Here is a 17,817-nt window from a genome sequence, read left to right as displayed (position 1 = left end):
ACACAGCCCCTTAGCCTTTTCTTTAAGAGATCCCCTGATGTCAGCCTTAGTGGTTTTTCTAAAAATCGGGAAACCCAGATAAACAAAGTGGGATACCAAGTCTAATTTTCCTCCACCACATCTGAAGATGAAATTGGTATTGAATCTCCGTAATGTGCAGTGCATTACATTAGGTTTTCCCGTATTGATTTGTAAAAAATTCTGAGATGCATAGGAGCTAAAGGCGGTTATTAACCTCTGAAGCCCGACTGGGGTTAAATCAAATAATAGAAAGTCATCAGCATAGGATGACCATATCAGCTCCTGATTATTTAATTTAGGCGAGGCCAACGGTATCTTTTCCAAAGTGTCCCCTATGCCAGAAACGTAGAAATTAAATAGACAGGGAGCTAATAAGCATCCCTGTCCAACACCAGTGACAGTCTCAATCTCCTGTGTTAAACCAACCTGATTGTTCAGTCTAACCATAACATTTGAGTTAGAATATAATGCAATTATTGGACTCAATAATCCCCTGGGGAGTCCCCAATTATCTAGCTTATTCCATAGGAGATTACTTTTTTTTTCCCCCTGCAATCTCGAAGACCCAGAAAGGACTGAACGTGAACGTCGATCCGATTCAATAGACGTTCTAAATGGATTAGGACATGTTGTATACTTGTAAAAATTGTTTTAACAATTAAATCAAGTTCACAATAAAACATTTAAAAAATAGGAGATTACTGTTCACCTTATCAAAATCTTGAGATAAATCAAATGAGACAACAAACAGGGAATAATACATTTTTTGGGAATTCACCATATTCTGAGTCAATCTCAAAAGAATACCATCGACAGTTGTGCAATGTCGCTTGCGAACCCCTGTTCGCCCATTTCTGAAGACTCTGTGTTGCCGAAGCCCATTCTGTTAGGTGTTCCAGCAGCAAAGCCACAAGGACTTTACGAGTCTGCATCCAACATAGCTATTGGTCTATAGATCCTAGGTTCAGTGCAAATACCTATTTTCCAATTGGGGACCACAAAGGCAGTGTGCCAAGAGTATAGTAGCATCTGAGAAGCAATTATTTGCTTAAAATACATCATTAAAATACAGGACCACATTAGTGGATTGTATTTAAATATAACATTCGATAAATGATTGGGTCCTGGGGCTCTCGGGCAGCTACTTCGCATGATGACATTATAAACCATATCTTGGTCAATCTCCAAATTCCATGGAGAGGACTTAATTCCTTCTGGCGAAGTACAGGTAGGAGCCTCATCCTTTATTTGCCTGAACGTTGCAGTAAAATGTTCAACCCATTTAGCTTCGTTAATGGGATTAAGCAACAGGTTGACTTGATCTCTATCGCAATTATTAAGCATTTTCCAAAATGAGGACGAATCACATCTACATCACAAATCCAAAATTGCTCCAGCATCCCTTTGTAAGAGCTGTGCTTAATAACTGCGAGACCAATGGCGGTGGGACGGTCTCACCTCTTCAATTTCCTCACAACCTGGCCACCTGTTGCCCCATGCTAAGTAATGATGGCTCTAATCTTTGCTCTAGATTGACGCTTTTCTAATTCCCCCTGCCAATCAAAGTCATGTAAATGTTTCATTATCAACGTTTTCGATACCAACCCCTTCAAGTGATCATCAGTAAAATGGTCAAGTAACATTAGATTAAACGTGTCGAATTTCCAGTCCAAGGTGGTGGAGTGCATAGAATCCTTCACAGTATTATTAAATGAAACATCTTCTGTTTTGTCCACATGATTCGATTACCACCCTGTGCCATGATGAGTCCCTTTGTCAATCCATTTTAACTATTATCCCTCCGAGTTTCAAACTTAGCAGACAACATGTCGTGATCACTCAGCTCACATTTACTAACCAGAAAGTGGGTACAACTAAACAGAACCTGGTTGGTGAAAATGTAATCCAAGGTCGAGCGTTTACCTCCCCTAGACCACGTACATTGGCTCGGAATGTCCCCAAATACAGCTCCATTTAGACAACGAAGGCCTAATTCCCTCATGCATGTTAACCGTTTAGATCCACCCACATCGAGTTTAAATCTCCTCCCGCCAGAATGATACCATATTCTACATTTTCCAGCCAAGACATTATACAGACAGACAAGTTGTCCAACACTGCTTTGGGCAGACATGACAATGCCTATACACATTTATTATAAGTAATTTGTGGTTAATTCCCTTAAGAAGAATATAGTCCTGGACTGTGAGAGGCTATCAAATGGCTTGCTGTAATATCATTGGTTGATTTAGTGTCAATCAACAAACCCCCCCCCCCCCCCAAGCAGGCCTACCATGAGAACCCTTTAACCCTTTGCGGCCCCTTGGGTGAATGTAGAAAAGCCATCCAAAACCGGGCACTCCATTAACCAGGTTTCCTGTAGTAAAATGAGAGTATACTCTTTTACAGCCTGATTCATGGAATTACTTGCATGAAAAACGCCGATTTGCGCACCTTTCTGCCCGAAAATCCCTGTTTGAAGTATGGGGATGTTCGGGCAGAAAGGCGCGCAAATCTGCGTTTTTCACGCAAATATTTCCATGAATCAGGCAGATAGTGTCCTCGCCAAGGGGTTCCATGCGTTAATATCCCTACGTAAATATCACCATACAAGAATGGCGCCATATTTTTGCAGTGATATTAACCCATTAAACTTGCAGAGGACACCCTGCAACTCCCATATTCTTTTAAAGGAAGTGGGGACCACCCCCGCTCCCATTTACCCCAAAAATTATCCCCACCAATAATATTGCCTGTGGCCGTTCCCGACGACCATATATATGGCGATATTATTGGTGGGGATAATATTATCTGATACCCCCCAAGGTGACAGGGGAGCTCACGCTGGTTTTCCACCCCACCCCCGCTGCCCCCCACCACATACATTTGCTGCCAAATGGCTTCAAAGAAGAAAAAAAGTGATGGATTTGGATTTGACTAAATCTTCTCGATTAAATCGCACATAACCAACATAGTTGGGTGTTAGCTTATGGATAGGTTTTATCTGGGGGAATCATTTAGCATCTATGTAAATGCTGTTTACATGTTTTTAAGTTGGATCCTTTTAGGGGGTTTTATGCTGTTGGCATGTCCCCCATTAACGTTTTGGGTTAGTTCTGCACCTAAAAACTGCCATGTAAATGAAATTACCCTTACAAAGAATTCTTGCAGCATTTTGAACCATTTTAGTGCAAGTGGAATATTACATTGAAAACGTAAACCTTCCTGATTTTTGTATAAGGTATATCTGCAAGACATGGTGGTGGATCACGTACTTATGGGAGACCAGCGTATTTACAACTCTAAAACATTTCCTCCTTCAACAATCTTTTGGAACAAAAAGCACCAGGGCAGTACGTCACTTCCTGTGTGGGGAGTTTACTCACTCGTGTGCAGGGCTCGGTCATAGCTCAGGTCTGAACATGCAGAGGTTGCCCAGATTTACACAAAATGCAGGCGAGTTAACAATCGGTCCGACCCAGAGTCGGACTGGGGCATAAAAGTATCTCGGGGATCAATGAATAAGTGGCTCACGGTTGCGAATGGCAATTAATTTCTTTAGTAACAGACTGTTTGAATAGCACCCAAAGGGGAGTTTTTTGATCAAATGTGATGCAGACTTGGTTTGCATGGTTTGAACATTTATTCAGCAACACTGGACAAAACTACCAGCCGGTGGTTGAAGTAACTCATCAAACTGGCCCACATTTTGCAAAAAGTTGGCCCACGCTAGCATTTTGTGTTTTTGGTTTGGAATTGCCTATGACCCTATAGGCCAGACCGAGCCTGGTCCAACCCCACTTACACCAACACTGAAGGAGCTGGACACCTCATGGTCCATGTCACCACCAGCTTCCAAAACACACGGTGAGAGGCCGCCGTCATCCCCGCTCACTGACTCTTGACTCCGATACAGTGGGCAGTGATCTGCCTCAGACACCTTACAACACGAGAGTGTACCCCTCCCCAACCTGGCACAGAGCTGGAGATGCACATGAAATCCCCACAACGGCTCCTCGCGTGGCATCGCTCTGCTGCTGGTGCCCAGAGATCCCAGCACGCTTCCACCAAAAAATAAACACGGGGTGGGGGGCTTTGGCCCCTGGCCCATTCCCCCATCTACTCCATTTCATTACCACTAGCCATTCAGTGAGTTTCAGACCCAATAGAACACTATTGCCATGCCCACAAATACGGAACTTGAGGCGAACTAGCCCCCAACCCAGGGCCGTTCTTAGGGGAAGGCAACGCGGGAGACAGCACAGGGCACAGATGGGGGCAAGAAGCACAACACAGACAACCTGGTAAATCTCCCACCTGGGTGAACAGCGAGCCTTTGCAGTGTGCCACCATTAACAAGCAGCAGCACTACACGGACAAAGGAAGAGGACAAAGGCCTGGGCATATCCATCCACCCCATATGATGCAGCCAGTGACCTAATAATCTGCTCGGAGGTTTTTTAACATTTCTTTGTGAAACTAAGCATCCTTAAAACTTCTGCATAACCCCATAGAGTGTGATTAGAGCTGGCGTTCCAGAGTGGAGGGTTTTTGCTTATAGTTATAGTGGACTAAAATGCCCTTTTTAGCTGGCTTAATCAAAGGGTCTAACGACTGGGTGCAGGAGTAAGGGGTTGTGGGGCAAGGTTGCCAACGTAAATGGCTAAAAGAAGGCCTAACATATGAGGAAGGGAGGCATTGGTGTACATGTATGGTCTTCTAGCAGCTGACGAGGCTCATTTTCTTGTTCGCGGGATGTTTAAGGGGGCGACCAAATGAGTGACTCTGAGCACCACATGGGTTACTTTTGAAAATCATTTTCTTCTGGTGTGTTAATCGAGTTGAAACAAAAAAAAACTACAGCTCCCAGAACTCCCTGTGCTGTTACATGACAGCCCAGGACTGGAGAACACGTATGACACTAACTCAACTTGATAAACTATGCCGTTTACTGGGAGGCAAAAAAAACAATATTGTTACCCATTATGTTTGTTGCTGCCCTTTAAGTGTTAACAAATGGCCAAGGAGTTGAACAATGGAAGGCTGTGGTGATAGTACTTTAGGGGGTTAGTTCCTTTGTTGGAGGGGGAGGTTCACTGTGAAAAAAGTGTATGTGCAAAAGGTAGAAAACAAGCATTAACACGGCCAACAGCTTTGACTTGTGTGCAGTGAACATGTTTTCCTTGGGTATACTGTGGGTATTGAGATAGCATGCCCGCCCGCGTGCCTTCAGAATGTGTTTAGTGCTACAATTGCATGTCCAGGTTACCACCATCTGATAGGTTTTGCCACGATATGTTAGCATCCAACGTATTGCAGGTATTGCCATCCTACTGTAATGTACTTGCCTCCTTGCCAGGCTCTCATGCAAATTGACAGCTGAGCTTTTGCCAACAGGAAACAGCAACTAGCTCAATGTACTAGGCATTTCACTGCGTTGGCATTGCCCTTACACAATATCATTATAATGTTGTTCTTTTTGGAGAGCTTCATGTAGATGAACCGCTTCTAAGCTCTGTATGAATCCGTGTTATTGTTACCCACTGATGGCGCGTCACTCATCGCCCTGCGGCCTACTCGCCCTATCAAGGCTTTCAAACCTGTCGCATGGCATTCTCCCATTCCCATTGCCAAAACGAGCCCGTTGCACATGGCCGGTCCATCCAGCATGAAACCATTTGCCAAAAATTAAGCATTTCATGTGCACGAACTCACACCGCTAGGCAGCTATTGCCATCACATGCCCAAGTGCTGATGCCATTTTCAAGATCCTGCCATCTACATTCAGGGACGCGTACCATATACCAGGTTTCACCCATTAATTCCTCGTGCACTCAGTCCATTCGACAGATAGTGTAGCAAGGCTGCTTCAACCCACGGCCTACATACTCCTCTGGTCTACCCGTAGAGCGCTTTGAAGTAGCGTCAAGGCACTCTTTGTTACTTAACCGTATATAATATAGATGGGAACTGCTCCCGTTTTCAGGGCCGCTTGGCTCTCTCTCTTTATTTCGCACCCAGCTTCCTTTAGAGCATTTGCAACAGCCTCTAAGCGCTGTCTTCACCAACTGAAGAGAGCTGTTGCCTCTGGCTATATTCTCAATTATGAGCGAACCTGTTGGAAAAATTGATGACTCGGCAGCAATATTCGCTTTCGCAGCGGAAATATCTCAGAGTGCCCTCTTCATTCAGACAGAGAACTTGAGCATGCAAAATGATAACACATTCCTGTTTGTAATATTTGTGTATAGTCATTCATTTTAAAAAGATGACAATAAGGCGTTATTTCAGTTGCAATGGTGTCATGATTTCGTAATGACAATATCCGTTATTTCAGTTGCAGAGGTGTAATGAATTCGTAATGACAATAACCGTTATTTCAGTAGCAGAGGTATCATGATTTCGTAATGACAATAACCGTTATTTCAGTAGCAGAGGTGTCATGATTTCGTAGCAGGATTACGGGGAGCAGTGAAGGGGCAAGGTGGGAGGCCGAGTCCTGGCATGGGTGCTATTATCAGGGAGCAAACATAGGACTCATCCAACTACCCGGATACAGGCAAATGCACGAGACCAGCGACTCTACATGGTATCCCATTTCGACCAGACACTAATAATCAGGGGTGGGCTGGCTTATCAGGGGTGGGCTGGCTTATAGGGAACTCTGGAGATTTCCCGGTAGGCCTCTCTGCACCCTGGGCCTCTTGTGTTTTATGTCCAAATGTTCCTCATAGGAAAGGGTTGGGCTTGCTGAAAATGTGTAAAATGGGGCCACTTTGAACATTATTTTCAGGGCCTCTTTTGGTTCCCAGTCCATAATACACGAGGCTAGAGACCTCCAAATTCCATCTAGCAACAGACCCCAGAAACCTGTGGCACGGGAACCTCAAAAAAATACTATTATCACCAGCCAACAACAAATCGTAGAGCCAGAGAACCCCATATTCTATCCCAGGGCCACCAGATTGCTCCCCAAAAGACAGTAGAAGAGACCCCCATTCCATTTAACCAACTCCAGACCTATAAAATGCTGGGCCAGAGACTGCCACGGTCTCCTAGCAGCAGATCCCCTCACCCCTTAAAGCACAGAAACCCTCCCCCATATTCCTGCCACTATCAGCAGACCTCACCTTGCAGGGCCGGAGATGCCCACCACTGCCACTGATTCGCCGGATCAGCCTAAACACAAGGCTATAGATTCTACTCACCACATCTCACTGTAACCGGACACAAAATTCACAACCAACACACGTGGCATCCCCATATCCACAAATGCAGGACCATAGGCCACGTGCTATCTCACTGCCATTAGACCCGCAATATTCAGGTTGAGAGATTCCCACATTGAATCCCATCCGTACTAGTGCCAGGACCCCAAATCACAAGATCCGAGACCTGCATTCCATCCTGTCTCAAAAAGCGCAGGTCCCCAAACACTGGCATTGTACACCACTATCCCCAAACATTCATGACCAATGGGGTTGCATCCCAGTAGTGCTAGACCTCCGAAAGCACAGTGCAGGGGACCACCTACATTCAATGCCACTACCAGCAGACTGACAAACAACAGGGCCATTCCAGATTCCATAACTCATTCCCTATCTTCCAAAAAGACAGGGCCAGAGAGCCCCCATATTCCCTGCCGCTGACACCAGACCCCAGCCCAAAAAACAAGGCCAGAAATCCCCCTATTCCGTTTCGTCATCACCAAACAGGGCCAGAACATCTCACATTCCCTGCTGCTGCCAGCAAACTCCACCCCAAAACACAAGGCCAGAGACCCCACATTGCGGTCAGTCTTCACCAAACAGGATCAGATCCCCTTGTATTCCCTCCAGCCACCACCAAGCCCCTACCCCAAAACATAGGGCCATGGCTCCCATGTTCCATTTTACTACACCCAAATCCCCAAAAGGGTCAGGACTAGACACACTGCTATTCGCTTCAGCTACCACAAGACCTCCCAAAAACAGTTGCTGTTACCACCACATTCCAGATTTATTCCTCCAAACTAAGCCTTAGAGTTCCTCCCCTTTCCCCAGATGCTGAAAAACCTTAGGATAGAGACCCCCACATTCAATGACACAACTTTCAGACCCTGCAGCAGGTCAAGTCTCGGGAGGATAGCTCAGGGACAACGTGCTCGCCTTGCAAGCAAGACGACACGAAGCACCAAAGGTTCGCTCCCAGGTCCGCGCTTAGAAACATCTGGGTGTTAAGCGCATTATAAATAACTTATCATATCATATCAATTGAGTTCCTCCCCAGATGCCACCAGGCCCCGAAAGCACAGGGCCGGTGAACCCTTGAGCCCATCCAGACTACGGCATTCCATCCAGCGGCCAAGAACAGGGCCGGCGAATTCCCTTCCGCCTCTCGCCCCTTTCTCGGTAATAATAGACTTGCATAAATGTTCAATAACATCGAGCAAAAACAACAAATTCCCAAATCATGGACAACAAGCATAACAGTTCCGATTTTCAAAAAAGGGCAACCAGACGATCCTTCAAATTACCAGCCAATATCATTACTCGATGTTGTAAGCAAACTTTTCGCATCAATTCTGCAAAAAAAAAACTCACAACTTGGGCAACGAAATGTCAAATTATTGACCCTAGACAGACGGGCTTTACCAAAGGGGCAGGAACGGAGTTAAACCTATTCATCCTATCAATGTTAAAGCTGAACACAATGCGAACAAAATGTAAGCTTTACATGACCTTTACAGATCGAAGGCAAGCTTTTGACGGGGTGAACCGTCAAAAACTGTGGGCAAAACTCCAGATGTGGCAGTGCCCGGAGAACATCCTGCAACCAATCAAAGCTCTTCATAAGAGGACAACGACCCAGGTAAGACTAAACAACAGAGGAGGATTAACATCAACAATTCCAATGAAAGAGGGGTCAACAAGACTGCCCACTGGCAGTGACACTATTTAAGTTATACTTAGTGGACCTGCCAGATGCCCAGAGAACAGGTAAACATTTTCCACCAAAACTAAACCACATGGAGATATCATTCTTATCATATGCTGACGGTCTACTGCTGGTAGACCAGACTCCAATTGGCCGGCAGAACGTATTAAATCATCTGCAAAATTACATGAAGCAAAACGATCTTGTAATCAACGTTGAAAAATCAAAAATACCGACGATTGGTGGTAGCAAAAACTGCAAAGCAAAAACGTTCAATTGGAAAATTGGTACACAGAAACTAGACACTGTTGAAGAAATAAGAAATCTAGGAATACAGTTTTTAACCACTCATGTGTCAGACAGAACTGGATAGGAGCCCTGCTAACTGAGATTAAAATGCTCAGCTTGCAAGGTGCGATATTAAACGGCCGATATGGAAAGTGCTCAGTAATCCCTGTACAAACCTTCTCTATTAAAAAAGTGATCCCAATAATCATCACCTATGGGGCAGAAGCAGGCATAAACATGACCTGGGAAATTAGGTCAAAAATTGAAAGGAGGTTCTGGAATCCAATGCTAAACCTACCCAGAGGTCTCCCAATAGTCGCCCTAAGAGCCGAGTTAGGTTTACAATCTCTGCACTCGATAGCATCTTGCACTGCTGAGAAAAACAGCATCAAACGAGCCAGTGACTGACTACAAAATGCTCGCAGCTAAAGGTATTGGAAAGAGTGCTCAACTACTAAACCTCTGGAAGGAAACATGGACTAACTATCTGGACGGCCTAGATTCCAAGGTAGACGAGCTGATCCGGAATCCTGGGAAAGTAAAAGAAAAACTAAAAAGGAAAGATTGGATAAGCACACGAACCATCAGACTAGCCTTTAAATTGCAAAAAGATGCAGCAATTGAACATAGGAAAAGAGCCACGATGCCACAATATCTGAACAAATTTCCTAGCAGCAAATTCCATCGAGCTAAACTATTGGAAATAAGGCTAGCGGTATGTCCAACCAAGGAATACCTGCACACAAGGAGACAACGCGGGGTGAATAATGATGGACCATGCAGATTCTGTAACCGAAACATGTGCTATTATCAAGCACAGCAGCGCACGGAGAAAGGGAGAACTACCGTCATGGATGTATGGTTAAATATCAAACTTTCACGATCGAAGAATGGTGGCACGAGTTTGTCCTGGGCAACAACGCACGATTCGTGTGTGCAGGTATAAACTTACTAGGAAAGTTAATGATACACCAGTCATTAATAACAGAAGGAATCATAAAAGAAAAAGGATTGTAACATAAATCAATTTCACTGTGGGATACTCAAGTGATAAAAATCGAGAGCAGGCGGAGACAATTTGCACTAAGAGATTTTAATTAAGATTACAGGATTGGTAGAATAAAAGCTTAAAAGGTTTTATATTTTGCATGCAATTGTATTAAACCAAATCACAATAAAAAAAAGATTAGACTTCAGGCTCATCAAACAGCCCCGTGGACGCGGGGGCACCGTGCTCTGCAGTCATGGAGCCTGTACACCTTGCGGTGGACCCATTTGCCCCACGGTGATGGTAGCAGAGGCCGGGAATTAGGTATAAGGGAGACTCGGGGGCGCGCTTGATAGCACCTGTGTAGGAGGCAGGTATGCCATGCTGCAATGGTACTTTGGTCGGCTGCAGTGAACCCGTACAACCGGCTGGTGCGATAGTGCTTACGCCTAGGCGTGCGTAGGGGGCAGCGCGTATTGATGTGTGCGTGGTGCCCGGGCTGTAATGAAGGGCGCTTGTTTTGCTGGTTGTGGCTGTAACTAGTAGGGACGTGGGAAGAAGCCTGTATGGCTCAGCTTGCTGTCACGGCCCAGGGCTGTGCGGTTTAGAGGGTGCGTGTTTTGTTTGATGCCCAGCGTGGGATGGAGAGAGCTTGTACGCCATATAACGATGAGCTGTTTGGCAGGCCAGGTCTAATGGCACCTGGGTGTTGTGATTGCAGCTGGTCGGAACGCGGTGACGGCACCCGTGTGCGAAGCTGGGCGGCTGCACGCCCCGTTAACTTCATACTCGGGGTGAATGGGAGGGGGTAGGGGGCTGCCCCATTACTCGGGGTCGTCTGTGTAGCCTGTACATGGGCGACACGCAAGGAGCCGGCATCCCTGCTGTGATGGAGCACAGCACACGCTGGCACGCAGTGTGCCCTGCCGTGAAGGTAACGGTGGTGGGTGTAAGGAGGTGTACGTCTCTTCTGCCGTGCCTATGCACGCGCCGAGGTGACGGCAGGGAGGATGCTCCTGGCCGTGCTGTGGTACCCTCCTCCTCCCGGGCCTGGGATGCGGCCGTTCCCCCTGAGAGTCTGCTGCGTTGTGCTCAGGGCTTTGCCGGGTGGCCTTCAGGGGCGCAGAGGGGGCGCAGGCACTCACCGAACATCTGAATGTGTCCCTTGGTGACGGGGTTGAAGCTCCCGCAGGCCAGCAGGATAACGTGCGTCCTGTGCTCGCTCATGGCGACGGCTGCTCTGTGCCGACTGTCTGCAGAGAGAGGAGGCAGGGAGGGGCTGGAGACGCACACCCCCCAACCCCCGCCCTCCGCGCGCCCTCCCACCTCCTGCCTCACTGGCACCACCGAAGAGACGCCGAGAACGGGCGACAGCGGAGAGGGTCTCTCGCCTGGGGGTGGGGCTGCCTTCAGAACAAGTGCAGCTCAGGAGGTGTCAAAACATAGCAAAGGCGGCCTGGAACCTGGACAGCAGAACAAGCGCAGCGCACAACATGTGCACAGCATGTGCTGTGTGGTACTAGTTGCGAGCGGCACTTGTTCTGCACAGGATGAGAGCTGCGCCACATATGCAGAACAAGGACAGGCACGATATGCTGAGAACCTGTTCGCAACACAGTCCTTTAACAAGGTTCCAAAATAATGCGAGCTTATAATCAGTGCGGATTGCTTACAACCTGTGCAGCCGGTTGACCAGCAGCAGAAAACAAGAGTAGAACCAGCTCAGCTAGCAACCTGTGCGCAATAAGGGCCGCTGACAACATCACAGCCCGCACGTGCAAGGCAAAGACGGCAGAACCAGGGTGGCTAACACGCGCAGCACAGTCCAAGGGCAAAGCACAGGTCGGGCTCTGCAGCCCCCGAAAATAGCAGAAAAAGGGCAGCTTATAACATGAGCCATCCAAGGGCAACTCATGGCCTGGACCATGGAGGCAAAGGCAGCAGAACAAGGGCCCAAGGGCAAATCACAGGTCGGGGTGCAAGGCAAAGGCACTGGAACAAGGGCTGCTCACAACCTGCACAGCACAAGGGTAACTCACAGCCCGGGCTTTGAAGGCAAAGGCAGCGGAACAAGGGCTGCTCACAACATGTACCGTCCAAGGGGAACTCACAGCCCGGGCGCCGAAGGCAAAGGCAGCGGAACAAGGGCAGCTCACAATATGTACCGTCCAAGGGTAACTCACAGCCCGGGTGTCGAAGGCAAAGGCAGCGGAACAAGGGCAACTCACAACATGTACCGTCCAAGGGTAACTCAGAGCCCGGGCGTCGAAGGCAAAGGCAGCGGAACAAGGGCAGCTCACAACATGTACCGTCCAAGGGTAACTCACAGCCCGGGCACCGAAGGCAAAGGCAGCGGAACAAGGGCTGCTCACAACATGTACCGTCCAAGGGTAACTCAAAGCCCGGGCGTCGAAGGCAAAGGCAGCGGAACAAGGGCAACTCACAACATGATCCGTCCAAGGCCAAAGCCCAGGTCTGGCTATGTAAGGCACAGACAGCAGGACCACGGGCAGCACAGTCCAAGGCCAAAGCAAAGCTTACAACATGAGCTATCCAAGGGCAACTCATAGCCTGGACCATGGAGGCAAAGGCAGCAGAACGGCTGCTCACAACATGTACCGTCCAAGAGCAACTCAAAGCCCGGGCGTCGAAGGCAAAGGCAGCAGAACAAGGGCAACTCACAACATGATCAGTCTGAGGGCAAATCACAGGTCGGGCTGTAGAGAAGCAGACGTATACGTCATTAGCCCCCACCCCCTCACCTCCATCACATTGGAAGAACAAGAAGACACTATGCCTTACCCCCGGTATTATCCCAATACCACATCGAAGATATGAGAGATGTTATGCACTCAGACAACCGTATTGAATGTACTCTAGAACTGAATCGGAGAAGGAAGTCTGCAGACATCAATGAAGCTAGAAGAACGATAAGTGAAACCTGACCGGTGTAAAGTGACGTCATGAAGAGAAGACACAACGACGCACTGAAACGATGTAAGAATACTTAAAGAATGAAGATTTAACTGAAGAAGCAAAATAAACATGTATGCAAATGTGGAGAAGCCATATACACAGAGAAAATAAGTAACTAGTGATGCAGTAAATGCACATGGGCAGAAACGCAAGGTAGATGAGACACATAGATGCTTGCTACAGCAGAAAATAGATGAGAAAATGGACGTCGAATCTGCATAATAGTAAGCAAAAGGCTTGAAGGAGAGAGACCAAGACTGCAGACCTGACAGGCACTGGAACACAAGTTTATGCAAGAACAAATGGAAGCTGTTTTGTCACAGTATTAAAGATGCAGCGCACTCTAGACCAGGACTCTTTCTACTGGCCAGGGATGTGGCGCATAATAAAAACGCTTTCAAGTTTATTACGTTCAGATTCAATTTTTGAGAAGGCAGACAACCTGTCTCACACCCCCCCTAAACGTACACCCCGTGTCGCAATGGACCATGAACCAGGCCGGTGTGTAATAATGAAATATTTATTTATTTTTAATTTTGAATAAAAATCAAACACATTCAATATAGGGCAGCAATCACCAGTGTGGTGATAATTACACAGTAAAATGATAGGATACACTTAGTTTAACCTTCTAACATCAGCTACACAATGCACAAATGAATGAAAGCAAGATTACTTTTTGGGTAGTATTTTCAAATGGCACCACAGTTAGGCATTCCCTGTGCAACACTCCCTTAAAGCCCTGTTAACCAAGCTTTGTGTGGGTGGAGAGGAGTAGCAAGGAGTCAGGTATACCAGGCAAACATCAGAATGAGAATACGACCTACCACACCTGGTTGGGAGGCCAAAATCGGATTGAGAACCGTTGAAAAATGTGCAAAATGGCACTCGGAATTACTGAATGATTATTTCACATTGTGGTTGAATGAATAAGACAAGAATGTGTGTGGCTGTACTAAAGAAGCCAGAAAACTTACAAGCTACAGGGCAAAGTACTAAACAACAGGCATACATATAATAGAAAATCGACTTTGGGAAGGAAAAACCGTGCAGCAAGAATCACACGTGACAAAATAGCAATTTCTTAGTTTTCACAGGTTTAAAATAGGCAAACAACTTCAGAAATGAGCTAGACAGAATTTGAAATAGGTTTTGTTGATGAGGTACCAAGGCACCTAACAGGTATGATACTAAAGTAAAAGGGTGACTCTGGATGGGTGACAGTATGGGATTCTTAGTGGAAAGGAAAAATTGGATTTTTAAAAGGAAACACTTTCACGGGCAACTCGGTTTTGTTAGCAAAATGATTGGTTCTACTGCAACTATATTTTAGTGGCTAGGTATTTCTTAAGAAAGACACAGTATGCAAGAAGGTTATTTTGCAAGGTCAACCTATCCACGCCGCGTTCATCTCTATGGGAAATTAATGAATTCATTCAAAAAGGTACTAAGGACTTACACAACTGACTGAAATGATTTGGAAAGAATTTCGTTAACACATGGAGACTAACACAGATATTTCTAAGGACAGGACACATAGAGGGTTCTGACAATTTAAAAAGTTACTAGGATACTTATATGATTTATTACAGGGTTTCTTATAGGGTTGGACAAATTGCAAGGTAACAGAATGGTGTATGCAGCTTTTAGATATTGGGGAGGGGTGATACTTACAAAAAGCACTTGAATTGGGTAGTTTGGACTGGTAACCGGGTCTCTGGACAGAGGGACAAGGGTCTGGTCACTGCGCAGCAGCTAAGCTCTCCTCTAGGGACACATTGAGGCAACTGGGGTCTGGTCTCAGTGGACAGCGGGTGCATCAGCTGGCAAAGACAGGTCTGGTCACTGGATTCTCCCAAAGGGCCCACAGCCTTTCCTCCTTTCTCCCTGAATTTTGGGATTTTCGTAGGGTTTAATTCTGGATAAATGGTTCTGCCTGGATAGGAGGTTCTGCTTGGATAAGATCAGCTACCTCTGGCCTGGCTCTGGAGTCTTGCAGAGTGAATGTGGAATGCCTTGGTCTCTGGATGTTGATTTTTGGAAGTCTGTTTCTTGAATGTCCTCACTTTCCCTAAGCTTCCACCTTTTATAAACCAATGACATCAGAGGATTTTTACTATGTGGGCAGAACTAAGCTGGACAAACCTCTAAAATTGGATAGGTCAGGCTGTGGATGTCACCGCCTCCCTATAAGCAGATTGGACACAGGGAAGTGACATCAGTTTAAGTTTGAGTGTTTTTATGATGTGCTTTGATCTACCACAGTTACTTTTGTCAAAATCGGTTATGAAACAAACAAAACGCTTATATTTGCAATTGTTATACTCCTGAAAATCAAATAGGCAGACCCCATATTTTACAAGGAATATACAGTTTCAACTCCCAAGTTTGTGTGATGCTGTTTTAACGTCTGGCAATCTTTCACCATTTCTATGGAAAATATTTCCCCTAAAAATCTACAAATGGATAGCCTATTAATGTGGGGCATATTTTCATCAACTTTCATGACTGTGTCATGTACGCTTTCTTCAGAAATGCCCCTTTTATGCCATTAATTTCCCCACATGCTAGGATCACCCACAATGTCACATTTTAATGGTACACAAATTACATTGAAACAGTCCTAATTTCACATTACTGCTTCTTTAGGTTACTGAAATAACTGCTTTAATATAAAAAAAAGTATTTTAAATCAAATGGATGGCATCTGTCACTGAAGGGCTGTCCTTAAAATGTCCACATCCAGCCCGCCCCCTCTGTCAATTCTGGGAGCACGGTTACCATAAATAACCTAGACCTACCTCTAAAATGGAATAGGTCAGGCTGTGAATGTCGCTGCTTCCCTGTAAGAAGATTGGACCCAGGGAAGTGACATCAGTTTTAATGTGGGTGTTTTTATGATGTGCTTTTTTATACCACAGTCACTTTTGCCAAAATCGGATATGAGACAAAACGCTTATATTTACAATTGTTAGCCTCCTGAAAACCAGACCCAATATTTTACAAGGAATGTGCCATTTCAACTCCTAAGTTTGTGCAATGCTGTTTTGTCCTTCTGGCAATCTTTCACCATTACTATGGAAAACATTTCCCCTAACAATCTACAAATGGATACACAGAAACCTATCAATGTCGGGCATATCTTTATCAACTTGCATAACTGTGTCATGTACGCTTTCTCCAGAAATGTATTTTTCCTGTTGTTCGCGCCGACCACAATATGTCAAGAAGATCCACATGGTCTTATTTTAATGGTACACAAATTACATTCAAACGGTCATTTCACATTACTGCTTCTTTAGGTTACTGAAATAAATGCTTTAACATCAGTCTTTTAAATCCAATGGATGACATCTGTCACTAGAGGGCAGTCCTTACAATTTCCACAGCCATCCTGCCTCCTCTGTGTCAGTTCTGGGCAGCAGGGCTCCCATAGCACCCTTTGATTCTGGCAGATGCAGCTGAGGAGAGGTGTCACAAGGAATTCACACTTTTCTGTGAAGCGCCGATTTGCCTTGGTCCATTGTCCCTTGCTGGGGAAATGCCAGTCAGTCTGACAAGGTGGCGAATTCTCACACGTTGGCCCTTTCATAGTTTGTGGAGGAGATTCCTTTCCCAGGAAGGTTTAGTGCCTTTGAATTTCCTACACATGTCCCTTTATACTGCTGTTTTCAAACACACATTGTTTTCTTCCTTACTTTCTTTCACAGAAACCAAGTCTTTAGTAAATAAATATAATATACACTTAAACAACTCCAGCTCCACCCCTAACATACTGTTATTGTGCAAGTATCTAGGATGGTTTCACATTTTCAGCTTTAAAAAGTATTATTTCACTGCCTTTGCAAAACGAATTTACATATGCTCATTTTACATGGGAATTTCACAAGATGCAGTTTCTTTAAGACACATTTCAGAAAAGTCTTGACAGATCAGGTTCAGGGCATGGAACAATGCTGGAAATTGTTTTATTTTGTAATTGATGCATATCCAGGGAGAAAAAGCTTTCTTTTTGAAGTCCTCTACATGGGTTACTTTGTTGCAAGAGTGAACACAGGTCTGAAATGGATTTCTCTGCTCTTCATGGATTTTGCTTGACACAACATGCCATTCAGTGAGGAATGCCCCCATTTGCTGGTGTACAACCTGAATATGGATGAACATTGCTGTGTTTTACTAAAACCCAAGCTGGGTGATGTTCAAAAATAAAGATAGCATCAGTGCAAGGTCATTTTTAAATGTAGAACATTTTCTTTTGCAGTTTGATGTTTTGAGCTGACAGCATTGTAGCGCTGAGCCAGGTTGCCTCTGAATTCCTCTTTTTGGATTCCCATGAAGAATATAACTGCAGCCATTCTCAGGGTGTCTGTGCTCCATCTCGCCCCATATGTGCACAGCAGACACAGCACAGCCATGGTTTCTATAACTGCTAAAACTGAAGTTTTGATGCAAAGGAATATGTGCTCAGCCGCAACAACATAGCCGTTTTTTCTGTAACTGCTAAAATGCCGTTTTGTGAGGCAGGGATTTCTGTTGGGCTGGTAAATGTACCCCACAGTTTGGCTCAAGATCAAGGGTGCCTCAGCAAGAGGCAACTGCAAGGCACAACAGGAGTCAAAGATGATAAG

At 45.6% G+C, this 17,817-nt stretch overlaps 1 protein-coding gene across 1 annotated transcript in view; it reads right to left on the bottom strand.

Annotated features, from left to right (window-relative positions):
- Positions 1-11,517, bottom strand: part of NMNAT2 (nicotinamide nucleotide adenylyltransferase 2) — a 539,474-nt gene extending 527,957 nt beyond the window's left edge. The window contains exon 1 of the mRNA XM_069641406.1: positions 11,359-11,517. Within this exon, the coding sequence (XP_069497507.1) occupies positions 11,359-11,440 (82 nt within the window). The 5' untranslated portion in view covers positions 11,441-11,517. The remainder of the gene's footprint in view (positions 1-11,358) is intronic.
- Positions 11,518-17,817: the final 6,300 nt, after the last annotated feature.

This window comes from Ambystoma mexicanum, chromosome 1q, assembly GCF_040938575.1.
Source record: "Ambystoma mexicanum isolate Mex_15411 chromosome 1q, UKY_AmexF1_1, whole genome shotgun sequence".
Lineage (NCBI taxonomy): Eukaryota > Metazoa > Chordata > Amphibia > Caudata > Ambystomatidae > Ambystoma > Ambystoma mexicanum.
This window is presented reverse-complemented; position numbering and strand designations above follow the sequence as displayed.